The 27,578-nt window shown below is 42.4% G+C and overlaps 2 protein-coding genes across 2 annotated transcripts in view; both read left to right on the plus strand.

Annotated features, from left to right (window-relative positions):
• SDF4 (stromal cell derived factor 4) overlaps positions 1-27,578 on the plus strand; it is a 248,560-nt gene that overhangs the window by 129,872 nt on the left and 91,110 nt on the right. The window lies entirely within an intron of this gene.
• Positions 854-26,852, plus strand: C1QTNF12 (C1q and TNF related 12). Its single transcript, XM_050909310.1, has 8 exons — positions 854-1,172; positions 10,971-11,090; positions 12,235-12,346; positions 12,608-12,789; positions 17,426-17,534; positions 18,712-18,802; positions 23,666-23,744; positions 24,362-26,852. The coding sequence occupies exons 1-8, from the start codon at positions 1,002-1,004 to the stop codon at positions 24,458-24,460; spliced, it is 963 nt and encodes a 320-aa protein (XP_050765267.1). The 5' UTR covers positions 854-1,001; the 3' UTR covers positions 24,461-26,852.

Raw genomic sequence — 27,578 nt, forward strand, 5'->3', positions numbered from 1 at the left:
AGACGTGATCTACACTCAGAGGTACCTGAAATCTTGCCTAGTGTGAGGGGAGATGAGGATGAAAAAGACACGAGATTCTACATCCTGACAGCTGCTTGCAGCATCGGCACTTACTGCTCATCGTCTCATTAAAGAAAAGTGAAGATAAACTCAGCTAAAGAGGGAGAGAAGCTAGACTTGGGAAAAACTTATCTGTTTCTAATGGACCTAGGTACATCCTCAGATTCTTTGCTTCTCCCTGTTTTAACTTTTATGATATGAGAAATTTATTTTCTTCTTAGAAGGCTGAGCACTTGGTTGAGCTGTGATGCTTTCAGCCTCTTCGGAAGAGCAGTGGCTGTAGCAACCTTGGATTACAGTTCCCCAGCATCTTGAAAGGAAAGGATGAGGACTAGTCACTGAGGAAAGGGAAGTATCATTCAAGAGAGAATGGATGGAACGTATTCAAGCCTGCTTTGAACTGAACACAATGCTTCAAATGACAGAAAGTGAAATCTCCTGTTGAAGAGGAACAACCTAACAACCCCCCTAATGAGTTTGTGTTGTCAGCTCTGGCCTGAGCAACTGTTGCCCTGAGCAATTTGACTTCTCTAGGTTTCATAGTTGAGTGCGTTTTAAACGAGTCTGAAGACTTATTGGGGTGGGGGGGGGGAGAGCGACACTTCAAGGTGGGTGGCAGGACTTTCCAGGGCCTCTTGTATTTATGTAAGCTTCAAGAGGCTGAATGGACTTACCTCTTTCTTCGAGTGAATCCAGATTTTCAAACAAGTTTATCTATACCATTTCCATGTGTCCTGCTTGAACAGAGATCTCTCCAGCAACGAGCGCATCGTGCATGCTGCTCATTTGACATTGCATAGCCCAGAGGATCATCTTTAATAGTTCTAACCTTTTTATTTTTTATTTTCTTAGAGAGAAGTCTGTGTCTATTGCTATTATTGGTGGTGAAGGTTTTTGTGCTTGGAGAGTGCCCTTCCTGACTTGGCCCCTCCCTTTTCAAAATGAAGGGGTGCACCTGGGTATTTGTGGCAACTTTACTTTGTCAGCAGTTTTGCCTCTTCAGAGTTACGGCAGCAAAGAGAGAGAGAAAGCTGAAGAAAGAACCTAATCAGTATACAGAGCCTTTCAATGCTACCCTCTCAAACAGCGAAGAACTGCACGGGCATCCCAAGGTAGGTGTTTATGTGTTGTCAGTGCTTGGTAGAACTTATTTCTGGCAGTAATGTGATGCTGGTTCCTTTTTCCGATGATTGGGGCAATCTTGCCAAATTCTATTTGATTTTAATGAGAAATGTTCTCTTTTGCCTTTGCACGATTGATTTTCTAGCTTACTGAAGCAAACACTGGAATACTACAATTTATTATTATAATTTAGTTTAGAATATGCATGACTGAAGTTCCAGTCCCTAGTAGCTGATGAAGTGTAAAGACATTTTGGAGTTCTAGTGTATGAACACTGTCCTGTTCAGAAACAGCTGATTAAAAAAAGGCAAGTGGGCTATCACAGTACAATAATGATATTGGAATATTAATGTATCTCTTGCAGGCAAACCCTTTACTCTCTAAAATGTTATTTCAAAACTTTCTTAGGTAAATACAACAGTATAAACACCTGAGCATGCCTGAGCTTTCTCTGCACTGCACCTTCCACCAAAGAGGCTGTGGTGATTGAAAATTACAGATGAAAAATTTTTGGTGTAGTCAGATGATCTGTTTAAGGTGATTGTGGCTCTTGTAGGAAAGGATTCAGGATGGTGCTAATTGTACCTAAGTGGCAAGTGTAAGACTGTGTGTATGATACCTCAACGGCTGTAGCTGATGACCTGCTAGGCTCAGTGAGTGAATTTTGCAGGGTAGGATCCTTCCAGTTACATGTTTGGGAGAATCACCCCAGGCTGAAATTTGCAAAAAATTTCCAGTCAATTGATCAGAGCCCCCAGAATCCTTTAAGATGAACGTTTGCATAGAATGGTTGGGAGTAGGAGAGGGGGTTAGGGAATTAAAAGCAGGTCCTAGGATTAGGAGCAGGATGAAATGGAAGGGAGACTACAACACTGAGAAAGAAGGGAGTCTCCCCTATCAGACAGCCCCTTCTCTGTCTCTCTTTTTCTCTCTCTCTCCCTTGCTCACACAAAAATGTCCCTTGTTTCAAATGGAGGTGACCTCTAAAACATGACTTTGATCACAGGCATTAGGGATGGCAGTCACTATAGCAATAGAGGAACAAACCTGTCAAAAATTGGGGCATGGCAGAGGGGGCAAGTTAGAACAATTGGGCTGACATTCTAAATATCCTATTCAATGCTATTGTGAGAGTAATTGGTTAAGGTTGGGCAAGTCTGGGAAACAGTCCTCTATATAAAAAAGCTGGCTGCTGCACTTAAAATTATCATTAAGGACTGTAAGCAGTGTTTCTTCAGCTAATTTTTTGTTGTGTATTGCAGGGCTCTGTCAGGACAGGTTGTATACATGCTAAATTCTTGAGGTGCTTATAATCAATCACTTTCTTCTACTCTAGAACTGCTTCATTCTGCTTTTGCAAAAGGGGCCAGATACATATCTGGTGCAACTAAATTTCAGTCTATTCTGGAATTAATTTGGCTTGATGTGAAATGTATTGGACCGAAAGCAGAATATATTCTGATTGCAAAAGCAAGCAGAAACTGGTCCTGGTTAATTCTGATATAGTCATACATACATTATTGCTAGAAGAAACACAGTACTCATTCGGAGGCTAGTGAACATTCATTAAAACAGACATTGTTTGGAAGCTGCAGTTTCTGTGTTGAAATACTTTGCTTTAAAATATCCATGGCAAAGGTTTGGCTGCAGTAAGAGCTGGCAAGTTCAGTGAAGGCAGGTTCTGTTTAATAAGGATAGGACAAAACCAAATCTTTGATGTAAATGCTTATGAGCTCTGCTTGATATCCACTCCCAAATTTTGCAATGTGAAATTTTCTCCTTGGAATCTATTTGAGGTTGAAGTCCAGGCCCTAGTTAAGTATTGCTTCTAAATGTCATGGGTGACTGTATTGTATTTTATATTTATATAGCACCTGCCCAAGCTAAGGGATTATTTTACACATACTATAAATGCAGTGCTTAAGAATTGCCACCGTTTCTGGGATAAATGACAGTTGCTGTTTACAGCAAAGCATCACAATTTGTATTCACTAAGGGAAGAAGTAAAGTAATAGTGAAGCTATCCTTACCTAACCTATCAAGCTAAAGGCAGGTTGAAAGCAGTTCTCTGTGGAAGCCTGATCTCTTTGAGCCTTGAAGGTACTTCTGTGAGCAGTTTTGTTTCATGAAAGGATGCCCTGCACAGGGAAGTGAAACAACAGCAGTGTCCCATTTCATTTCTCTACAGCACATAACAGGAAAGATGGAATTTTTGTGGCCTTGTGCAGTAAAAATTAAGGCTGTGTTTACCTTGGAAGACTCTGTGGCCAGCTGGTAGGTTTATCAAAGCAGAAGGAGCAGGGAATGAAGTATTAGCTGAGAGCAGTGATTTTTATTCATACTGTTGAAAAGGTAGATGTGTTTTCCTTCTAATTAAGCAAAACAATTTGGGATAAATTTCTCTTGGGAATTCTTTTCAGATAGGAGTGGAGAAAGCTCCCCTTTAACATTCACAGTGCATGAGTCATGTGGTGAAACCTCTACCTAAAACAGGGAAGCAGAAGTCTCAAATCTCCTGATAAACCTGATATTTCCAAGGAAATAGTAAGTGTGGTGGGGTTTTTTATTTTTTTTTAAAGTTTTTCCTGAGTCTTATCTTTGCTGAGTTGCTGTCAATGTGATGTGCTTGCCAAGCACATGGGAGTTTTCTTCTCTGACACAGATGGACTGAGAGAGAGAGCAGGACATGACTGATGGATACAGAGGTTTTCATGTACTGGACCTTCTTACTTTGACTGTATGCGACTGAGTACCTGCAGCTGCCACTTGCCAGGCTTGCCTTCCCCTTTCTAGGCATAGATCTTGTCTTGCAAGATGTGGTATTATACCAACAGGGGTTCAGCAGTAGTCAATCAACAGATTGTCCAGTGATTATATAGGGTTCACACTGGTCAGGAGTTACCATCTGATACCTGAGTAGCGGGCATAAAGATGGAGTCAGACTCTTAGTGCCCAGTGGAAGGACAAGAGGCAGTGGGTGTAAGTTGAAATACCGGAAATTCCACTTAAACGTAAGGAAAAAAGCTTCTTTACTGTGAGGATGGTCAAACACTGGAAAAGGCTGGACAGAGAGGCTGTGGAGTCTCCATCCTTGGCGACAGTCAAAACCTGACTGCACGTGGTTCAGAGTAACCTGCTCTAGTTCACCTGCTTAGAGGTGTTGAACTAGACAATCTGTGGATGTCCCTTCCAACTTCAGCTGTTCTATGAGCTGCTTTTAGGGGTAGTTCAGCTAAGCAACTCAAAGGCAGCATCCTAACCTGGGGAAAATTATTGACTCAGCATCCCAGTGAAATTCAGGGATGATTTGAGGTCAACAGGACTTTGCCTTCAGTGGAATTTCTGCAAGACATAGTGTAATGTTTTTAATTTAGTTACCCACTATGTAGCCAAGGAGTCCTTGAAATTTTATTTCCTTTCTGATCCTTCTGTCTCTGTCAAATATCTAAGGCTAGGTCTACCTGGTTCATTACTTAAATCTCTCTGAATTATTTCTTTGGGGCCTTTTGCTTCCAATTGAAAACAGCAGCTGGTTCAATGACATTGCACAGATTGCATTCTTCCTCTGTAAAGAGATTTCAGTCTTAGCCTGAAGTGGATGATTGCATGTGTAATTGAGAAAAGTATTTTTGGGCCTGACAAGTCTTAAAGCCATGGAAGAGACTGAACTGTGACTTATCTGTAGTAGATGTTATCTTTCATGTTTTGTATCTATCATCATTGTCAGTCTTGCTCTGGCATATTATGAATAAGAAGGACTATAACAAATAACATGCTTCCTAGCGATTCCTTGTGGCCCATGTAAAACAATGCTGGATTCATACATCTGACTCAGCATATCAAATAATTCAGTGTTTGCTCTCATTTCTCAGAGCTGTTTGTAAGATTTTTGAAGTTCATTATTAAAGTATGTAGTCCTACATCAGATGTGGTTTTGTGTGCTAGATGCATTGTGCTACACCTGTTCTATTGGTGCTGTTCAGTTCCTTACCTTTTTGTGCCATCCCTAAAGACAGAACTCTGCTGGTACTGCCAGGGGTGGCACTGATTAACATTGCAGTACAGCTAACCCAGCAACAAACGTCGTGTCATTTTCTCACCCAGAGTAGCTCTTGCTCACATGAACCGTTCCATTAGATTCATTAAATTCATTATGGGTGTGACCACTGAAGGCAGTTTGTGTTTAAGTGGAGGGGAGAAGCTTTTTGAGATAGCCATTTAGAGGAGTGAAGTATAATTTTTCAATCACAAAACATAGTGGGAACTTAGGTAGGAATTCCATTTTGGATTTGGCTAAGATACCAAACCTAACACTTCTGCTCTAGGGAAAATTCTTGAGAGATCTGTAAAAACCACAAGTGGTCAGGACCTTGGTTTTACATCTCATTAATAATCAAGAGTGTGTATAACCATAAGTTATTAGCAGCTGACATAGGATTTTTCATGTTAAAAAAAAAAAAGTGATCTGTCACTTTTTAACCTGTTCCACGTGAAATACACTGCTGAAATAAATAATTTGCTCCTAATTCATAATGAAGCTGACAGTACTCTTGCTCGTGTAAATCAGGTGTAACAACATAGAAATTTATGGATTAAGATAATTGAAATGCTTAGTCAGGTCCATTTTGTGTCTGGCAACTGCTTAACTATTAAGCAAAGAATTCTTAAATATAATTCCATAACAGATGGACAAATACATAGATACCTGTTTGAGCAAAACTTGCAGGGTAGTAACTTCAGGCATAAAGACTGTGGACTGGAATGGTTAGGTATATGTTCTTGGACACACATCTCTGAATAATTGCAGGTGGAAAGGATGCTGTCCTCTTACAAAATTGTAACCTTTTCATGCTTTCTTTCCATCCTGTCCCACCCTGAGAAATGCTTAGGTGTGCCTGAGAACACTTTGAGATGCTTTTAGGTGTACAGACTTGCTCACAGGTAGTGTTGACTTTTTTCTTTTATTCATCCAGACTCTGAAACTACTTTTGTCCATTTCACTGTGGTTTTTAGCAGAGACGCAGACTGGATCCCAGTATCCTTGAATTTCAGGAAAGTTCAGATACAGTTCAGAAATTTCTCAGGATCCAAACTCTGCTACTTGACTGTAGATTTCTGCTGTTTCTTCCATGCTGGCTGAATCTTGGCCAGAGACTGCGTGTGTCTCTGGGCAGCGCGTGCTGTTCTGGGAGTTAGAGCCAGAAAGAACCGCAGGTTCTGCTTGTGTACAGCAGTCTAAATTACAGCTCAACTTGTCTTTTATTGTGAGGGAAGTTAGGGAGAGAGTGGGCTAATTTCTCATCAGTGTCATAAACTGGTTCTGAAGAGATAGGTGCCATTGTATTCGGATTCCAAAGTAACGTTAAAAGACCTGATTGAAAGTTCATTAAAAATTGCTGGCAAGGATTCTGTTGATTTTGGAGGTACTGTTTCAAGTGTTAAGGAGTAAGCCTGATTTCACTGTAGTTAATATGAGGATTCCTCCTGACTCCTGTAAGTTAGCTTTGCTCTGCAAACAGCACCCCAGGAGGGACAAGTCCCCTTTGCTGTGATTTCAAGGCTGTTCTCAGTCCTGACTGATACCTGAGTTGGCTGCAAGGTGTCTCTGGCTGCTGGAGGCTGCTGCTGCCAAGAAAAATAGAGGCTTGCATGCTTATTGCTGGGATTGCTCATGCATGCCATAGTAATTAAATAATAATACCACAAGGATGGAACATTCATTTTAACTGTCAATCATCCTTGTGCTGGAGAAATTGGGGAGTGCCATGGCTGTCTTGTAGAGGGATTTGTAATTTAAGCAAGCCACTGGAGAGGTATGGGATTTTTTTATTATTTTTTTTAAAACTCAGGAGTTTTTCATTTATTTTTCTGGGATGTGCCATCTGGATTTCTTTTTTCTCCCTGACAAGATGTCTGCATTGGCCTGTTTCTTCACAGCTGGAGCTCCAGAAAGGCTGAGGACATCTGTTTGTCTTCACAGTTAATGGTCAGAGACTGCCCGTGATTGCTGGCTTCTGCTTCTAGCTGGCCTGTTTCTTCATTTTTGCAGTGGAGGGGAGTTTATGCCTGTCTTGCAGCCTGGTGGAAACCAGGAATATTTGAATAGTCTCTTCCACATCTGCAGCAAATGCTGCATGCCAGTTCCTAAGACTCTGGTCTTATGTTTGCTGTGTTCTGGAGACTGCACTTCTGAGTACTGCCACATGAGCCAGTCCCTTTCGAAGGACGAACTGATTTTATTTTCCCTTTCTATGCAACCCAGCTGTTCTTTTGCTGGCTTCTGTTACAGCACTGAGGGAATACTCCATCCTGCCTGAGTTGGGTGCTTCTATTAATAAGTTGCTTCCTTCTGTTTTGTGAACTGCACTGCAGCTTTACCACAGACCTGTCAGTCCCAGTCACTGGGACAAAAAGACATCTGCTTCCTTTGGGCAAAGCGTGGGTAGGCTTTTACCTGCTTTACATTTGAGCTTTATGAACTTAAATGCTCATAAACACAGTCCTCTGCAGGTGTGACCTCATGTGTGGTGATGCTGCACCCATCTGTTTTCAGATGAAGTGGGGTAGGAAAGAACTAGCTTCTCCCATCAGAAACTATTAAATCTCCATGAAACTCTGATAAATGTATTTCATGTTTGTTGTAGAAATAAGCTGCACCTCGTGTGCTGTTCTAAGGACTTTTGCAAACTTTATGAACGTTTGCCTCTGGACTTGATGTTTAGATGTTGCAATAGATGGAGAGATTTGCACCAAAGGACCTTCTCGGCCTGCCTTTGGCTTTCTTATGCTTCGCAAAAATCTGCAGTCAAGCAATCTGTGGGAAGATGATAATGTTTTAGTGAGGTGACTAATCTCACAATACCCAGGATTTCCTATGGTGCTCCATTTACATTACTTTCCAATGGAATTTCAGAAAGCTATTTAAGTCCTGGGTGCAGTAAGTAAAAAAGGCAAATAATAATTTAGCTAAAAGAACCTACTAGAACCCCTTGACTAAACACGCAATTTACAGCTGACTGTAAATGTGGTTATAAACATAAGAAGACTGTTCAAGACTGATTTTGGTACAGAAATAATGAACTAGATTGTTATGAATAGTTTGTCTTGCTCTTGTTTGCAATACATGCTAAATTTGAGCATCGGGGGAGTGTGCATAACCGTAACTCTGGCTCTGATTAATTACAGTAGAATGCATGAACAATACGGCAAAATGTCTCGGGATATCCTTGCTTTGGCTTACAGCACAGTCGCCAGCTACTCTGCAGCCATCTAACTGGAGGGGAGGATAAGTGGACTGCCTCAATAGAGCAATTCAGTAGGAGCAGATCTTTCTGTGGGTTGTGTCTGAGCAATAAATCACCTAAGATTATTTGCTGAATAGAGAAGATAGAGTTGACTTCACAGAGTTTGAGATGTATGTTTAACGAATACCCTTGCTCAGCTCACAACACATCTGATTTCTGGGGAGCTGCTCATATTCTGCTGGTTTGTAAATCATTTGTTGACCCCAGCTGTTTGAAATAAATAGTTGTGATAACATCAGCTCAGACATCTATGGGCAAGTGCCTTGTACCACACCCATGTGCCTGGATGTATGCTGGAGAGAGAGCTTTCCAGACTCTGCATCAGCTTAGAAGCACTGACATTCCTTATAACCTCAAGCTGGAACTCCAGCAGACTTCTAAGATTTAATTTTGAAACAATTTATGCTGCATGCATTTTTCATAGCAGATCACACAGACTGTGGCCTTTTCTCCTCAAAATGGGCTTGCCCTGATATTTCTAGCTGAAATTTGCAATCTTCTGTCCAATTCCTGTTGCTCTCAGACAATGACATATATTGCAGTTATGGGGACCTCAGCTCTGCTTGCATTCTAAAGGTTAATTGTTTTCTACCTGCTTCTGCAGACTATTTGATGAAAGGGAATATATGCTTGTAAGTGGTACTGGAAATGTTATTAAAACTCAATATGGTTCTCTGAGAAGTGGCAAGTGCTTTAGGGAGCCAAGTGAGACAGGTAATGAGCAAATGTAGATGTGTTTGCTAACTTGGCTGCATTGGAAGCACCTTGCAAGGTCACTGTTACTGTTAAGGCCACTGAGTGTAGACCTATAGTGTCTGAGCTGTGGCAGAACTGTCTAGTGCTGTCAGACTAGTAGGAGCTTAATACCCAGGGGCAAACACTTTTAGATCTGAAAAGTGCCCTGTTGACTGACTTTGCTTCTATGCTTTTTCCACACCCATCTTGTTTTCTTCCTCCTGAACGGTGATAGATCAATATTGATTTACCTAAACTTGCAATGGTCTAGGAATCATTTCAAATGTCCTTCAACCCACTACTGCCTTTTGTTGCTTTCCTGCTGGAATTCTGATCTGTACCTGTTCTGTCTCACCAGGATAAGAAAAAACAGGTTTCTTGAATGAATTCCAAAAGTTTACAATAGGCATAGGGTGGGGTTTTTGTTTGTTTGTTTGTTTGTTTTAAAGATTTTAAGTGTTCATTGCAGTTTTTCCTCTCTGGCTTTTTCATTAATGGCTCTGAATACTTAAGCGTGGTTCATGAAACTTTGGGAGGGCTTGTGCTTTTATCCTCACTGTGACGGACATTTGGCAGGCTGATGTGTCAGCAGATTGGAACCTCCATAGTCAACAGTTAATTGCTCTTGACAAAAGCGTGGCAGGGTATTGGTAACCAATGATTTCTGGTCCCTTTTTTTTAATTTAAAGTTAGAAGTTCATTCCTAGCCCAGGAGAAAAACAACAGGTATGGCTATTTGATCACTTCTGGTTGTCTCTGGGAGGTGTGAGTAATGGGAGCGAGGGAGTCCAACAGGAAGTGGACCCAAATTCATAAAGACAGATCCTCTCTTCTGTCCAGAATTTGTTTAGAAGGGATCCAGAACTAGGCACTGGAATGTCAAAGCTTCTCTAGATAATTTCTCTATGGGTACCATATACTTGCAGAGCATAGGAATGGGCAAGGTAGTTAAATTTGCAAATGGACATCTTTTCTGTGATCAGACATGGACTTTGTTTTTCATTGTGCATTGTTTTTTTTTTTTTCTGTGTGCACACTTGTCACTCTACAGCCTGTGATTTGAAAGTTATGGAGCATTTCAAGGTTTTCTGTACGTTTTAATCTCCCTGTATTGCTTGATTGATCCAACTGATAAATGTCAGCTAGCAGTGGTGAACAATCTCTGGCATCTGGGCAGGTTTTCTGTGGCACATATTGGGACTGTCAGAGGGTCTCAGCAGCTTGAGAAAGGTCTCTGAGGTACACTGGCTCCCAGCTCTTGGCTCTTATTGATTTCTTAAGCAAAGGGAGCTGGGAGGCCCAGCAGGTGATAGCATATTAAGTTATGAGAAGGCATTTTGATGTTTTAAGGGCAGCATCTTCTGGCTTTTGGGACATTTCTGCTGGCAGGCTTAGCCTGTAACTTATGCAGAAAAAAATCCCACTCTAATGGGACTCTTTGAAAGGGTGGTGTCTTTCATACACTGTGGCAGAACTCAGACTGAAGTACTATCCTGCATTTGCAATGCTCCTGTAAATGAAGACAAAAAGTGGCATGGTACTGGATAATCCAAACTGAATTGCTTGTTACAGAAGTGTAAAATCCCATTTTATCCCACCTTCAGTGTCCTCCCAAATGTAGTACGTTTGGATCAAGGATGTGGTTTAGGCAGCAGGCAACAGTCTGGTCTGGAAACTTTGCATTCTCTGAATCCATGTAGTGGCCAAAGAGATACAGTGATACCAGACTTTGTTCTTGTTTCTCTTTAGATCCTAGAATCTCCAGATCCTCGAATCACAGATCCACGGCGGACCTGGATCTCCTTTGTTCACCGCCCAGATGATGGCAATACCTCTAAAAGGAGATGCAAAGGGAAAGACAAGAAATTAGTAGGTTATTGCTAGATTGCCATCAGCTAATAAATGTGCACTGTGGCTTCCCTTCCTACTGCTGATATGCAAGGTGTTTTGTATGCTCCAGCTTTTGCCTTCCCACCCTAGAGTGTGCTGTGTTTTCATTTGTTTGTGTTTAATTTCTCAAAGTATTTTGGAGAAGTTTGAGACAATAAGTGCTATATGCTTTGTAAGATAAGGTATGTGAATTCCACTGTTGACATTCATTTTTGTTTAAACCAGCTGTTTCTTGGACTGAGCCTTTTTTGGTTTTTTTTTTCTGCTCAGTGGAAATAAAATTAACATTTTTTTCTTCCACTAGATAAAGTCCAAGTATCTCAAAGGATATATTAATCAAGGTGTGGACAAACTGTTTATTTCAAATAAATGAATTATTGATCATGTGTGCACTTTTAATCTGCTGCTTAGACAATCTTGAATGCTTTTAATGATTTCTTTTTATTTCTCAGTGAGCTGATAGGCAGGAGTGCTTCCCTGCAGGTTTACTGCAGTTTAGTTGAGGAAACAGGAACTCCCTGGGAACAACATACATCAAAATAGCATTGATAACTGTTGCATGTTGGTACTACTAGTTTAAAGCTCTAATGTGTGTGTGGCTAACCTTTACAGGTGTTTTGAATGAGCTGTTTCATTTTTTTCCAAGAGCTCTACTGTCACATCAAACATTCATGTATGTGATCATTATGTCTGAGCAATATGTATTAATAACCTAAAGCGTGGCTAGATGGCTATTCTAGTTAGCAAATAGGCAGAATAAGAAGCTTAAAGGCTAGTATGATACTTTGGTGATACGAGAAGATACAGAAGCAGCAAACTTAGTCTTGTGCCTGTTGTGCTTCACACTGTACATATGTACTTGAAGAACCAGTTAGTGTTTACCTGAGCAAAGTTTGTCCTCCCACATAAAGACGTGAGTAAACTCCAAGTGCTGGAATTCACAGCTGACTGGAGAGTCAGTTTAAGATTTACTGCATCAGGCCTGTAGTTGAACTGATAGTGGAGGGGGCTGCTCACGTGGCTGACAGCCCTGTAGAACTGGCTCATGGCTGAGAGAATTTTTGGTCTGTCAGTGCAATTGCCTGGTTCTAATTCACATGTTTTTCTTTGGTTACTTCCTTAGCGTGGGCTTGTTGGGCCCCCAGGACCTCCTGGTCCCCAGGGACCTCCAGGAGCACCTGGTGCTGAAGTCACCCGGGAAGTCCTTCTGCAGGAGTTTAAGGAGATATTAAAAGGTAAAGACTGTAAGAGCTTTGTGCTTTTGTGATCTGCTTCCTTTGGTAAGCACCATGGCAAATAAAGAACTGGCTTTGCAAACGTTTACCTTAAAGCATTCCCCTATCTGGCAATCAAAAATTGGAAAAAATGTTTCCCCAGTGCTGCTTAATTCATGTTGAAGAGTTAAGTGCAGAAGTCTAATCGCACAACTAATGGCTTCATAGAGCAGGCTCTCAAACTAAGCCTTTATTTTCCTATACTTTTTCTTTTCTCCTCAGAAGCCATTGAGCGTCGAGCATCCCTGGCTATTTCAGCCCATCCTAGCCAGCTGCCTCCACTCCTGCTCTCCTTGGAGGAAGTTTCGCCCCACAGACGTGTAGAGGAGGCATTCCATTGCAAGCTAAAAGGACAAGTCATTGTAGATAAGAAGACCCTGGTAGAACTTCAGAACTTCCAGTCGGTGAGAAGGGATTACAGGCTGAACCTGTGCCGGTCCACAACAGCCATTGTGCGTAGATCAGCTATAGTGCCCCTAGTCTGCAAAGCTGCTAGGTGGCTCTGTAGATAAAGGAGTTTCCTGAAAGGGCAGACTAATCCCAGAAGCTTGTCTCAGGCTTGGATGCTATGAATATAGCACTACCTTTTTTGTGATTGACAGAAGTAGGATCTCATATGGTGATTTCAGCACTGAAGTTCAACTGCAGTAAGGTGGACATTTAGCTTTGAGTCCTGTCCTTCCTGATAAACCCAAGAGGCAGACTTTCTTCCTCTCTTGCAGCCCAGCTGATCTCATTACAGTGCTTACTGAAGTTCTAACAGGTCTGTGCAAGAGAGGGCTGTCTCACAGGTCCAAACAACAGTCAGTCTTTTTATTTCAGTTAATGATGGAGAAAGACTTGTCCATGTTTGGCATTAGTTTGAAGGATCTGTTCTTTTTTTCAGTGCACACCCTGTTTAATTCCAGAGTAACCTTCAGATGTAGAAAAATGTCAGAGGCAGACAGAAGCCATTGGTTATAGATTTGTGAGCCCAAGTGAGAGCCATCATTTTGTTAGATGGGCCAGTCCTGATGCTCAAATTCTTTACATAATCATATGTTTTATAGAAGACTAATAAAAGTTACCTATGTAATTTCATTATAGTCATGTTATAATGACAGGTACCATTGTGGGATGCTGTAGGGCATTATAAGCATGGTTACAAGCAAGCTGTTGAATTTGATATTAAAACTTCTACTAACCATTTCTGAACCAGTTGCAAATAGGATCTGAAATTGAAGTGTAAATGTTAGGCAAAGTAACAGCTAAAACCAAAGAGTTACTTGGTAATTGAGGAGACTTATTTTAGACTTTGGATTCACAAAGACTGTCTAATAGCACAAGGCCTTCAGATACATGGCTGCTTTTGTGATGTGACAAGAAGAGTTTGAAGAGTATGAACAGGGAATATGACTTTCCGTCAGCAGGGTTTGCTAGCACTGTCCATGTGGTAAGGTGCTGAGCTTTCTTCCCAGCTGTACTGAGTCCCATTTCTGAAGAATCCTGTCCAGCAGATCCTTTCCTGCAGAGTAGTTTTGCTGCTAGGACTTCTCACAACTGTAGGACTAGAGGCAGTGGTTATGTTCTAAACAGAGTACTTTCCTGGATCTTTCCCAAATACACTTGTGGAAGCCTGGTTTGACAGCACTGTGGGTGCTGGCACAGAGGCAAGATTGTACTTGAAGTGCGGGCAGGGCTAGAGAGATCTGCTGCCTCATTAATTAGGAGGGAAAATGTGAATAAAGACATCTCGGCAATCAGTGTGTAGGCTGACGCTTCCCATGCTTTGTTATCATATGCCTAGCTTCTTTCTAATTGCTTCTGGCCCTGAAGCTGATGTGGGAGGGCTGGCAGGCCTCTGGATGCCAGCCTTTCATTTTAGCTTTGGGACAAGAAGTGTCTGGTTTTAGCTTGTGCTCTGATATAGGGGAATTTAGCAGGGAGGGTGACAGTGGATGCTCTTGCAAAGATGAAAACATTGTCTTTAAACAGTCCAAGGCAGGGAGAGAGAGAATTCCCCTCCCTCCATTCTGTCAGTTTAATAGTGTGAAGAAGACAACAGTTTGATACTTCTCAGTGAGATGACAGAGATTGACTCTAGTTCATGGATTTGGACCTTACCCAAAGCATTTTGAGATAGTGGAAGGAACCTGTGCTGAGAAATGGCCTATCACTTCTATACTCTGTTATTTGAGTATGGTGTCTAAGTCACTCAGACCTTGAGTATTGAGAGAGCATGATGGTTTTCTCATCCTTCCATGCTAAATTTCCTCCGAGAACATTCCCTCCCTCTCTTCCTCTTGGTCTCACAATTTCCTTAGTATCTGGAATGGAACATGTGATACTCCTTTCCCCACACTTCTTCCTCCTGTATCATACACTTTGAGGTTTCTAACGATTGCCTCTCGCAAAAGCTTTCAGAAAGGTACTTTACACAGCAAGAATTGAAGTAACTGCAGCCTCTGACAGGCCATGGAAGTGGGATTTATCTGGGGCCCAGGAATGTCACTGGAATCAGATCATTTAAGGCTAAGGTGGCCTACATGCTTTTCGTGGTGAAAGATCCCAGAAGGAGTCCTGGTGTCTCTAATGCCTTGAGGTCAAGCTAAATGTCTACCTTCGGCAGTTGAATTTTATCGCTGCTTCAGGAGATTGTTGCATCCCCTGTGTGTTGTAGTTGCTGTGCAGGCTGGGTTATCCTTTTCTTTAATAACAGATAAGTCAGTGCATTGCTTTCCACAGTGTTTACCACTGAAAAGCTAAACTGGCAGTTCACATCTCAATTCTCTGTGCATGGTTCCTGTTTTCCACCTGGAAGTAAACTACGGAGTGTATGAGGGAGATACGAGGATAGGAGATGAACTGAGAAGCTGACCTTGGTTTGTACAGAATGGCTGGACACTAACTTGTTTGTTTGCTTTTGATCCGGCTACTGAAATAACTGTGTGCAAAGAGTTAGTTTCTCAGATATAAATCCCTGCAGTGTTTGAAGCAGCTAGGTGAGTATGCTGCTGTGAGGAAGCAAATGCAGCAGAAAGCTCTAATTGGCATGGGGTTTAATGGAATATTTTGGCCAGAGAACCTCTCCCTGCATTGTCTATTTCTATGAGCAAAAGAATAACAAAGCCACAGAGGGCATGAAGAAACAGGAATGTTTTATCAGTGATAATTTACTGGTGCCTAAAATTGCCTTCCATGCTCAGCCAGTGGTTTTGGAATTATGTTGCTGATTCTGCTAATAGCTGTAACAAGAAAGGAATGAATTAACTATGCAGTACAGTTTTGCACATACAGGGCTTGGATCTGCTCTTTCAGTGAGGTAAATCAAAAATAGCATTACCAAAAATGATGGCGTAGTGATAGCATAAGAATGGAATCAATCCTTCTGTGGTCTTTGTTGTTAGGTTAGCTGTTATATTGTCCATGTGTGTATACATAAAGAAAATAGAGCTCCTTTTGTGTGTATGTATGTGCACATAGGCAGAAATCAGTGCACACTGATAAATATAGAGACTTAGAAGTCGTTGTATGAAACGTAGTTGTTCTGCAGTTCATTATTACTGTTTCCCCATTATACATATGTAATCTTGTGAGAAATGCCACTGCTGTTGCACATGGATATATTTTTACCACCATATGCATACATAAAACATTTCTAGTAAAGTTCTGTGAAATTTAAGACTACAGCTAGATCTTGGTAAATAAGGACTGGGAATTGCTCTTTTGTGAGCCTTGCCTAGGATTTGCTGAATAAAGGCAGGTTAGTCATGTCACTCCTACTGTGTAGTAACTCTCTAAACAAACATCACCAGACCCAAATATTTGCAGCCTTACTTCCTTTCAAAGAGAAAGCTAAATAAATTATTCCTATTCTGCACTGTGAAAGCTGGCAATTTCTGGCTGTGATGAACCAGAATGGGGAGGCAATTAACTTCCTTTTGGTACTTCAACAAAGGTGTTCCACTACTTTTTTTTAGTGTAATAGCACCTGTGGCAACACTGCTACAAATTTGTTCACCATGTCTCAGGCCCCTTTCGCCATCTAGTATTGGAAAGCATACTCAAATTTTGGGTTGTTGAGATCGCTCAATTATGCATTTGTGCATGTTTTAGGGATATAGCAGTGTGCATGCCTTTACAGAGTGAGATTTGAACAGCTCTTCTCCCATAAGACCAATGTGGGGCAAATCTCTCAGGACAGCATTCATGGGAATGTGTTCACATTGCACAGAATGCCCTTGCGGTGGAAGCAGAGTCTGACTAATGTGCTTTCTTGGCCCATTGAAGCCACTCCTGCTTCTCCCCAGCTCTAGCCAAATTCATATGAGGCAGGCCAAAACAAACAATAAACATTTCTAGCAGAGTTTATTTTAGTCTGAGTCAGATAATCTGCTGTGAGTTTGCCTTAAGACTGCTTCCTTGCCACAAGAAGAAGCTGCATGCTATTTTACTAGTTTTTTGCTTATTCTGTAGAATCCAAGGCTAGAACAAAATGAAACTAAATATGGAATCTGTAAGAATCCAAGCAGTTGTTCTTTAACAGTATCAAAGCTGTCTGACAGACCTAAAGTGGGTAGAGAAAACCTCTGGAAACCCATATGAGTGTTTCCTCTGTACTTGTATCACAAAAACAGCATATAAGGTTCCAGGTTTTTAAGCCTGGGGACACTGCTTGGCCCCATTTCGGAGTAGTAGGGACCTCTTGACTCAAATAATGGGAGATCTTGTGTATCAGAACATCAGTGGAGGCTAGAGGCCACTAGGACCAGCAGAGCATAGGGATGCAGTAAGCACAGTCTGAGTCAAGATGAATTAGAAGAGTTCGGCAGTGAGCAAAAAGGGCATCTTCATGTCTCATACAGATCATTTTGCCTTTTGTGGGCATCAAATGCTGAGAGAGAGCCCATCTGGAAGGTGTGTTCTGGGGAGATAAGGCAGTAGCCTTGCAAATTTTTTTAGCTTTGTTCTCATGCACATAAGCTTGTTCTTTGTCACGGGCAGAGGTAATCATTGAGAGTGCTGGGCACTTGTTCAGGGTCTGCTTTTCTTATCTTACAGCCTGTGGCCAAAGGAGCTTTTCTCCGGGGGACAGGATTAAATCTGGCAACAGGACGTTTCACAGCACCTGTGTCTGGCATCTACCAGTTTTCAGCCAATGTCCATATTGGTGAGTGTGGTCCACAGAAACCTTTTCTGTACTGCTTGAGAGGTCCAGGAAGGAGTCCTGGAGAACTCTCTGGGTCCTGTTTGATTGAAGCATGTGCAATGGCAGCCCTTTGCAGTGAGCTCTCCCAGTGAGATAAGGACAGGGAGAGATCACTCACCAATTACTGTCACGGGCAACAGACTCGACTTGGGGAAAAATTAATTTAATTTATTGCCAATCAAATCAGAGTAGGATAATGAGAAATAAACCCCAAATCTTACAACACCTTCCCCCAACTCCTCCCTTCTTCCCGGGCTTAACTTTACTCCCGATTTTCTCTACCTCATCCCCCCCAGCAGCACAGGAGGACAGGGAACGGGGGTTGCAGTCAGTTCATCACACGTTGTTTCTGTCCCTCCTTCCTCCTCACGGGGGGAGGACTCCTCACACTCTTCTCCTGCTCCAGCGTGGGATCCCTCCCACAGGAGACAGTCCTCCACAAACTTCTCCAACATGAGTCCTTCCCAGGGGCTACAAACTGCTCCAGTGTGGGTCTCTTCCACGGGGTGCAGTCCTTCAGGAACAGACTGCTCCAGCGTGGGTCCACCATGGGGTCACAAGTCCTGCCAGCAAACCTGCTCCAGTGTGGGCTTCTGTCCTCACGGGTCCACAGGTCCTGCCAGCAGCCTGCTCCAGCGCGGGCTTCCCATGGGGTCACAGCCTCCTTTGGGCATCCACCTGCCCTGCCTCACCGTGGTCTTCCCCACGGGCTGCAGGGGAATCTCTGCTCTGGCACCTGGAGCACCTCCTCCCCTCCTTCTTCACTGACCTTGGTGTCTGCAGAGTTGTTCCTCTCACATATTCTCACTCCTCTCTTTGGCTGCAGTTGCACAGGTTTTTTTCTCCCTTCTTAAATCTGTTATCCTAGAGGTGCTACCACCGTCGCTGATGGGCTCGGCCTTGGCCAGCAGCGGGTCCATCTTGGAGCTGGCTGGCATTGGCTCCATCGGACATAGGGGAAACTTCTAGCAGCTTCTCACAGAAGCTATCCCTGTAGGCCCTCTGCTACCAAAACCTTGCCACGCAAACCCAATACAGAAGTCACAAGGTTACTGGTGTCTGTGTTAAGCCAAACACCAGCAACTGGTGGTCTGCTATGTTGTGAAAGTGCTTATATTTCTTCCACTGCTTTCTCCAGACCACAGTGAGTTGAAGAGTAAAGTCCAACTCCGAGCCAGAGATAACGTCCGACTGTTGATCTGCATTGAATCTCTGTGCCACCGATACACGTGAGTTACTACAATGCTGTCTTGGCAATTATTTTTCTCAGATGGGCCAATGTTTCAACCAACTGTGGAAATCAGGTTCACCAACAGTGAATTTTATATGATAAAAGCTTGTAGAACTGTTCTGAAGAGAGTGATTCCATCTGGCCCTTAGGTTTTATGTGGGTTTTTTATTCTGATTTTTAACCTTTCAGTGCTAATTACTCTAAATAGCTAAATATTGCATATATTGAGAGAATTGTGAATGAAGTCAGCTGAAACTGGATGTAGGTAAAGGTGCTGAATGCTCAGCTATGATCATAAACATACAGAGTGAGAGAAACACTTTAATTTTGTGCCAGAGGTTGTTAGCTCAATTTTTCTGAATGGATCACAGCATCTCACTCTCATTGCCATGGAAGCGTTGGAGTGATGAGGAGAATGAATAGGTGGAAAAGAGAGGTGAATGGGTCCTGAGGCAGAAAGTGCAGGGCTTGTACACAGGTATATACCTTCTCACAGCCCTCAGCTCCTTGTGGAACTTGCTCAGATAACCATGCTGAATTTTCCTCTGCTGGGATCCATTAGCAAAACTCTGCTAAAGAAACACTTTTGTTAGGCCATAGCAACCTTGGGTGTTGCTCCTTATGCAATGGGCCACGGCATCAGCATACTGTTGGCTGCTCTTGTTTGCTGTGCTTCTGTCATCCTTTCAGCTGCAGCATATAGGTGCCCTGTGTCTCAGAGAAGGCCAGCTTGCTCAGGAGGAGTTTGGCAAGCTTTGCTTGGAGGAAGGGGCTGGGGAGCCCCTGGGCTGGGCTGAATTGCACCCAGCAGAGGGCAATGCTGCTTGCACAGAGTGGCCGCCACCTCTGCTTGAGGCTCGGCCCTTGTCACAGGAGGAAAAATACCTGTACAGGACTGCGCAGATTTGTTCTGCCCTGCCTGCAGCTCTTCCAGTGCAGCTGTAGCAACACCCTTGCAATAGCACCACTGAAATATATCCATAAAATGACTCCACAGGTGCAACTTAAAACCCATAAAACCATAAATTTGCTGCTGGACTGGCTGTTTCAGCCTTCACCTTCCCTGCTCCATGATTCAGAATGCTGCAAATAGGACTGACCTCTCCACAGGCATTTAAATTTAGAGGCTTTATTGGTGGCTGAATTTGACATGAAGCCTCATGTAATAAATAAACCTCTCTTAGGTTTCAATGGCCTGTGGAAAAGACTTGATTGATATCTGAGTACCCATTAATAACTAGGGTAAGAGGGAGCTGTGCGCCCACTGACCTGATGGGAAGTCAAGGAGCTTGCTGACTGGAGCAACTGGCACCTCCTCGGCCTTGTAGACTGTTTTGTAACAGTCTTTTATGATTGCAGCACTCAAAGTGAGGCAGTGACAGACTGACTGCAGTCACAATGTCAGCAGAAGAAGGGGGGTGTAACTTCTTGCCCCTTGAAGGGACTCCTTATATTCTGGTAAGCTGCAGAACTTACGGGACATTTCATTTCTAGCGCTTGTGAGAATTCCTTTAGATCGTGCTAAGAATGGACCTCAGCCTGATCTTGAAATTTGGGATGTGTGTCAACAGTGATTTTGGGACAGCCCAGGCCTTTAATCACAGGGGTGGAATAGGTGTGAGTAGGGCAGAATGTTGCTGTCCTTTTTACAAGTAGCTCTCACAAATTGCCTTTGCACAGTGCAGATCCCTGTTCCTGTCCTTTACTCTGCATAGCAAAGACCAGTCAGATTCAAGTAATTGGGTTTTTCCCTTTCTTCAGCATTGGTGCTTTTTTCTTTTCACCTACAACAGTCTCCTCTTATCTTAGCAATTTCATCAAGAACAGGACTCATACCCCTAGCCCTTGGATTCCCCATGAACAGAGACTGCAAGTTCCACAGAATCTTTTTCTACGTGCTTTTGGAATGTGGAAAGATATTCCCTGTTGGGATTTGGAAAAATATTGCCAGTTGGTGGTGTTGACCTGATGATATTTCAATAAAGATTTGAGTGAATGAGTGGGTGAGATTTATGAAATCACCTAAGAGGATTTAAAAGTGAAATTGATCCTGCAGATCTCCAAGAGTGAAAAACTGTTCTCCCATCCTACACTCTACATTGTCTTCAGTTCCAGAATCATACAGAAAATCTAAATTCTGTTTAAACCATTTTGCAAAATAAATGAAGGTGACAGTGGTGAGTTTTTCTTCCTAATGATTCCACAAGCTCCCAACTGATTTGATTAAGGCATCTGAGAGAGAACAAAGTGTTTTTCTTCTGGAAGGCTCACTTCTGTCTCCAAGGGCAGTGTCTGTCTGTGTCTGTCTCTTTCCTTTGCTGTCCATTCAGTCATCCTACAGTAATATTACTAAAGAAGGGATGTCAGTCTCTGATTGCTTTCAACATGACTTTAGTCTTGCTTCCTTGTTCTGGTAAATGCAAGCCCAAGAGTTATCTGAATAGGAAGCTTCCCTGTGGGCCATGGAAACTACTGTGCCTTCCTCATTGCAGGTCTTTTTAGCTGAAAGCTCCTAGAAAACTGTTTTGGTTCTAGCTGGGATGTGTGAACAACCTCTTTGTCACATACAGCCCAGGCAGGTTTATTGGGATATTTCGAGATTAACTTGCCATCTGAAGAATTTATAGCTACATTCTCCAAAGAACAGTAACAGTAAAAACTTTTTTTCTTAGACAGAACTGACCCAGATGTTAATTGTTTAGATACAGCTCTCTGATGTCTGACTCAGAGTTTTCATCAGTTGTCCCAGGGTCACAATTTATGATTGATTGTCCTGCAAGGCTGTCCTGAGTTGAGTGAGTTGGACAGCAGTGGGAGTGAAGCAGAATCGGCACTGGCTCTGTGAGAGACATCTCTCTCTCATATGGTGGGTGAGAGTGTGACTGGTCTGTGGCATGGAAGGAAGATGGGTGGAGGGATGGGAACCTGTCTGGACAGACATTCTGCTGGCACAGGCTGAGCTGCTATCCATGCTTGTGGAATTTCCTGGGGATGTCAGTGTACACAGTCATTCATTTGAGGGAGCTGAAAGAGCCCTGAGGGGTTTTCACTGAGAGAGATGGAAACTCAGAGGCAAGGAGACAGTTGGAGTAGAAGAGATTAATGGTGGGAAGTTCCCACCCAAGTTAGGCTTTTGGCAGGATATGACACAGACTGAGCACTTCAATCAAGGTGGTGCCAAGTGGCTTGCTCTCTCTGGGCCAAATTGCCCCTACCTTTTATGCATATTATTTCCTTGCAAGGGGGCTGGAAACAGCACGTTTGCACTTGCTAGGTTTTGTCACCACCACTTCATGGAAAAAAGGGAGGAAAGGGGTTGGTTTTCTTGGGAAAACAACTAGATCTGCTACCATTGGCTAGGCAGATTTCAGAAGAACCAGCCAGGCACGGAGCTCTGCGCTTTCATATTGCTTTGGAACTGAGCTTACACGGGTTGTTCTGATTGTTGATGTCTCCGGCACCTCCTTCCACCCTGAATCCTGTACAAAGGAGCTGAGTTAGAGTTCTGTAAACAGAGGATGCCACAGAGACCAGCTGTCCTACATCTTGCTACTGCAAGGAATATGATGGCTATTAGAACATGATATTAGAAAAGAACAGTGCTTGAGGGGTGATCTGGAGCTCTCCCTTGAATTTTAACTGAAGCACAATTTTATTTTTTTTGGCTTTGTTGTGGTGTAACCCCAGCCGGCAACTAAGCACCACGCAGCCGCTTGCTCACTCCCCCCACACAGTGGGATGGGGGAGAGAATCGAGGGGAAAAAAACCCCCAAAACCAAAAAAACTCGTGAGTTGAGATAAAGACAGTTTAATAGGACAGAAAGGAAGGAAAAATAATTATAATAATAAAATGTCAATAATAATACTAAAAGAATTAGAATATACAAAACAAGTGATGCACAATGCAATTGCTTACCACTCGCCAACCGATGCCCAGTTAGTTCCTGAGCAGTGATCTGCCCCTCCCAGCCAGCTCCTCCCAGTTTATATACGGGGCATGATGTCATATGGTATGGAATATTCCTTTGGCCAGTTTGGGTCAGCTGTCCTGGCTGTGTCCCCTCCCAACCTCTTGTGCCCCTCCAGCTTTCTTGCTGGCTGGGCATGAGAAGCTGAAAAATCCTTGACTTGGTATAAACACTACTTATCAACAACCAAAAACATCAGTGTGTTATCAACGTTATTCTCCTACTAAATCCAAAACACAGCACTATAGCAGCTACTAGGAAGAAAATTAACTCTATTCCAGCTGAAACCAGGACAGGCTTCTGTGTGACCCCTGATCCAAATGTCTTCCCAAAACAGCTTTCAGCTGCAGAATATGTTCTTTCTTGCATAGGCTGAGTACATATATTGTTAAGGTGAAATAGGCCTTTCATACCTTGAAAATGAATGAACTGTTATTGGCAGAATGCATATAGCTAGCTCTGTAGAATAATAGGAGTATAAACTATTGTGGTGGTCAACGAACTGGGATAACTGGTATGTAGATAAATCTAAAGGGGATGTTTAGCACCTGTTCAAGGGTGGGGGATAGAGACTACAGGACCTTGAGAAAGATCTCTGTGAGACAAGGTGGCTACCAGTTCTGGCCTCCAGCTGAGTTTTGCATTTACAATCCTGTATGCTCTGTAGGTCTTCCATTAGACAATACAGCGAGGACAAGGTTCTACTGTTCTCTTTTCAAGGCAGCTGATGACTGCTAGAATCAAGTCAACAGGCCACCTGTTTAGTACAGATGGACACTAGAACCACCAGGTCCTATTTCTAGGGAGGTCATGAGACTATTGTCGTTCCACATACAACTGTTGTGACTGCCTTAGGTGTCTAACCTGTTTATTTTTCTTTTGCTACTGTTTAGGTCTTTGGAAGTCATTGCTGGTCTGGAAAGTAACAGCAAAATCTTCACTATCTATGTGCATGGCTTACTGCAGCTGCAGGTAAGCCCATGCAGGCTGGGAATCGCTGTACTAGTTTGTTTGGCAGGCTGTGGAGTTATTGACTGGCAAGGCTGAATTCTCACCAGGAGGTGGGGAAGTTTTTATTGACCTTCTTTCTAAGGTTAATGAAATCAAATGCCTTACCTGGGGTGACTAGAGAGGATCTGTGGCAGGAACAGGAACAAAAGCCAGACTTGTGTTGCACTTTCTGATCTTAAGCCACAGAAGTAACCTTCCCTCTAAGAAATGATGGCCAATACTTTTCTTTCTCAAATCTCCCCTTGCATTGTCAAGATGACAATTGTATTTCCCATTTCATAGAAGGCAATCTGAAGCACAGATGGCCACTTGACTAGTCACCCAAAAAGATGCTAGTGCAGTAAGGATCTATTTAAGTAATAAACCTATAACACAGTTTCACTACAGAAAATTTCTTCCACCAAGTCAAAGCTGTAGTGCTGCAGTAAAAATGTTTGGTCAGATCCTGTTCCCAGGAGCCACAGACAAGGGCAGGCGGCTTCTGTGCTTAGTTCATCATAGTGAAATGCTTTTTTTTTCTCCTTTTACACTGGGATGAAGTGTCAGATATTTTCCTTTCCCTCTTGTCCTCTCTGCAGGCTGGCCAGTACACCTCCATATTTGTGGACAACAGTGCTGGGGCTCCCATCACCATTCAGAATGGATCAGATTTCATGGGCATGTTAATGGGCGCATAACATCATCTGCAGCAGCGTAGCAGGGAAGGATATGAATTAGAGTCTTGCAGTGTATATTTGACTGAAGAAACCTTTACTTTGACTCTTGAAGACTGCTTCCTGTAACTGTTGGCATCCTTTTAAACAAGCAAAGAGCCTTTCCTTTCACAGATACTTCAGCTTGCTTTCAGAGGCTACTGCTTTCCAAGGTCCACACTAGTTCATTCGTCATAAAAAATATACATTTATAATTCAGAAACAAACTCTGTAATATTTAATTTGTGCTTCACCAAATGCTCACTGAACAATACACTGAGATTTGGAATTTGTTACATTATAACTTTATTTCATAATAGCACTTGTAATAAGCATGTCTCTTGGGATTGATTGTAGGGTGTTTGAGTTTGTAAATGAAGGATTGAGAGGGGAAGTAAAATAGTGACTATATTCTATGTGTTGTGGAGGAAGGAGACAAGGATTTGCCAGCAAAACTGCTTTTTTCGTACAATTGTAAATGGTATAGGCCCTCTCTCATGTTCAGAATTGGATATATTTGACAAGAAGTATGTTGAATTCTCAGACAATGCCTGCTTCACAGATGGGAATCCAAGGTCTGAACTCTTTAATTGTGATTCTTTATATCTAAGTATTTCCTTGATCTTATTGATGAAGCTGAATACCTCACTGCTTGTGCAGTTTTGTTTTTATGAAAAGGGAAGGCCAATGGCACCAGTTCTAGCGTGAACTCCCTTACTTGTGTTCTTATGTTTTAGTAAGATGCACATGTGGTTTTGGGCTGCATCACATGAACAGCATCCCCTCAGGTGCCATATAATCGTTTGTAAATGTGTCAAATGCATTACATTGGTTGTCAAAAGCCTGGCAAAGACAGTGAGGATGGCAGCCTGGGATCAGATATGTCACCTGTTTGGTGCTTGTTGAACTGCAGTGAAATAATGAAAGAAGACATGGGGCAAGGCTTACTTCCATCAGGTGGCCAGGGACATAGGGAGTCTATCTGAGCTCTGCTTGGAGGTTGAAAGTGCTGTCAAAGACCGTCCAAAAGACTGTCCAGTGAACGTTTTCTGGATTTCTACAAATCTGTTTGCAAATGTAAGCATGTGAGATTGAGCCCCCAAAGCAGCTTTGCATATAGCTCCAGATTATAAACTTATTTTAACAAAGTAAAAGGGTGTTGACATTTCATGGGGTTAAGGTGTTACCCAAGATGTGGTAAAATCCTTGTGATTAAAAAAACCCCACACTCATTTAATGTACCTCTGTAGCTTTCCCTTTCAACAGACACCTGGCCCTTTTATTGATGCAACTTAGCTAAGGAAACGGTTGTATAACAGCATCATAAATAGATGGTAGCAAGGCCCAAAATGGAGTCCAGATACTTGTTCTTGAATGTTTGCAGTGAATGGAAGGTATCCCTTGTATAGTGTTGCAATTTTTGATCAACTACAATATCTTCATGCAATGAAAACAAAGACTGCTGGGGACAGCAGAAGGCATGAAAAAAATGTCATCCATTGCTGGGTCTGTTGTTCAGGTTGATCAATATATGATGTTTCTACAAGCTCCAGTAACACTGCTGTTGAGGTTGGTAGTATGCAAAGATGTCTTATTTCAAGAGCTGTGGAAAAATCTGCTGTAAAACAGGCATGGCTGAAACTGGTTTTTTTCATCTCCATTATAAACACCTTGAGACAGATCTTTAAGGGTACTAAATGGTATTTTTTCCTTTGTGAAGAACATATTGAAGTGATACCTATTGGAGGAGGAAGGAGAGGGTACAGGGAATAATCAAGTAGTGCAGTTACACAAGTAAACACAGGTAGATTCCACTTTCTAGTCAATGGAATGCAGTTGTTCTAACTGGACCTGTGTGACTGTCTAAAATACAGCAGCTATCAATGTTTATATATTCATTCTTGCTCCACAATACATGCCAGAATTCCTATGGATTTTTTTGTAGTACACTTTGGGGAGAATGTACTTTTAAGCCTAAACTGGGTGCTCTGCTGGCAGAGGGGAGTCCACAGCTATTGCAAGGTATAGCAAGGAGCAACAGTAGTCGTTTCTGGAGCTTCAGAAAGCATGTAACACACATGAATATCACTAAACCCTATCAATAAAGATTGGCTCTTTACACTGGGTTTTGATGGAGTAAGTGTAGTCAGGGCAAGTGGCCTATATCACAGCATGTATTATTATACTGTACTTTGTACTGTGTGAATATTTGTAATAAATTGGGCTGTTTCATGCATGACTTACAGCAACATAATCAAAGTGTTGTGACATTCAGCATATGTTGTAATATCTATAGGTTTTTTGAACCAAGTCTCACTGTTCTTGGTAAATCAGAGTTAAAATATTTATTTTGTTGTAGAACTAAAAATGTTTTTCAGACTTTGTTTTGGGATTTGTGACTTTTTTTCCCTTCTTTGCTGTGTTTTACTCTCATGATCTTCTTAGTAGGAGATGAATTGTTCTGCCTTTATACCTGTTCTCCCGTATTTATACAAGAAGTGCTGTCCTGACAGGTGTTTCCCCAGTGTGCTAGAACCTGTCTAAATGCGTAGTCAGACAGTCCTGAGGAACACACAGCCTAAACGGTGAAGACTTAAATCTCCCTCGGCAGAAGGAGTGTTTTGCCTGTGGACAGCGTCAGAGAGAGAAGTAAGCCTCTATTTCTGGTGTCTGTCTGGAAGCCACGTTGCCTTTCTGCTCTAGCCAGCAGAGAAAGCTTGTGTCAGACTCGGCACTGGGGAAAGAAGCCAAATTAGCAGAGGAAATGGACATTGTGACTCTTGATTTGTCCTGAGTTCAGTGTCACCACTGGAAAGCTTGTGGGGTTTTGATAAGCTCTTTTTACCCTCAGGATAGAGGTTTGTCCCTTAAGGAGCTTTCCTATGCATCACTAAGGTCTTTTATTGAAAAGACTTTTTTTTTTTTTTTAAAGAGTCTTTTAGCTCCGAATGCTTCCAGGCTGCAGTTCTTTTGTATCCCGGGGCTTCAGCCAGCAGTCAGTGCGAGCATGAGGTTGTCCATCCAGCAGTAAGATGGGGCAGAATGGTTTGAAACAGCCAAGAAGTAAGCTGAGACTGGGCCTCCAGTGTTGAGGTGCAAGTGT

Source organism: Gymnogyps californianus, chromosome 21 (assembly GCF_018139145.2).
Source record: "Gymnogyps californianus isolate 813 chromosome 21, ASM1813914v2, whole genome shotgun sequence".
Taxonomy (NCBI): Eukaryota; Metazoa; Chordata; class Aves; order Accipitriformes; family Cathartidae; genus Gymnogyps; species Gymnogyps californianus.

Bases quoted from the DNA above. Each gene is read 5' to 3' on its own strand.
- C1QTNF12 (XM_050909310.1), top strand. From the start codon at position 1,002: ATGAAGGGGTGCACCTGGGTATTTGTGGCAACTTTACTTTGTCAGCAG. The intron at 12,347-12,607 runs GTAAAGACTGTA...TTTTCTCCTCAG, and splicing joins GTTTAAGGAGATATTAAAAG to AAGCCATTGAGCGTCGAGCA. The intron at 18,803-23,665 runs GTGAGTTACTAC...GCTACTGTTTAG, and splicing joins TCTCTGTGCCACCGATACAC to GTCTTTGGAAGTCATTGCTG.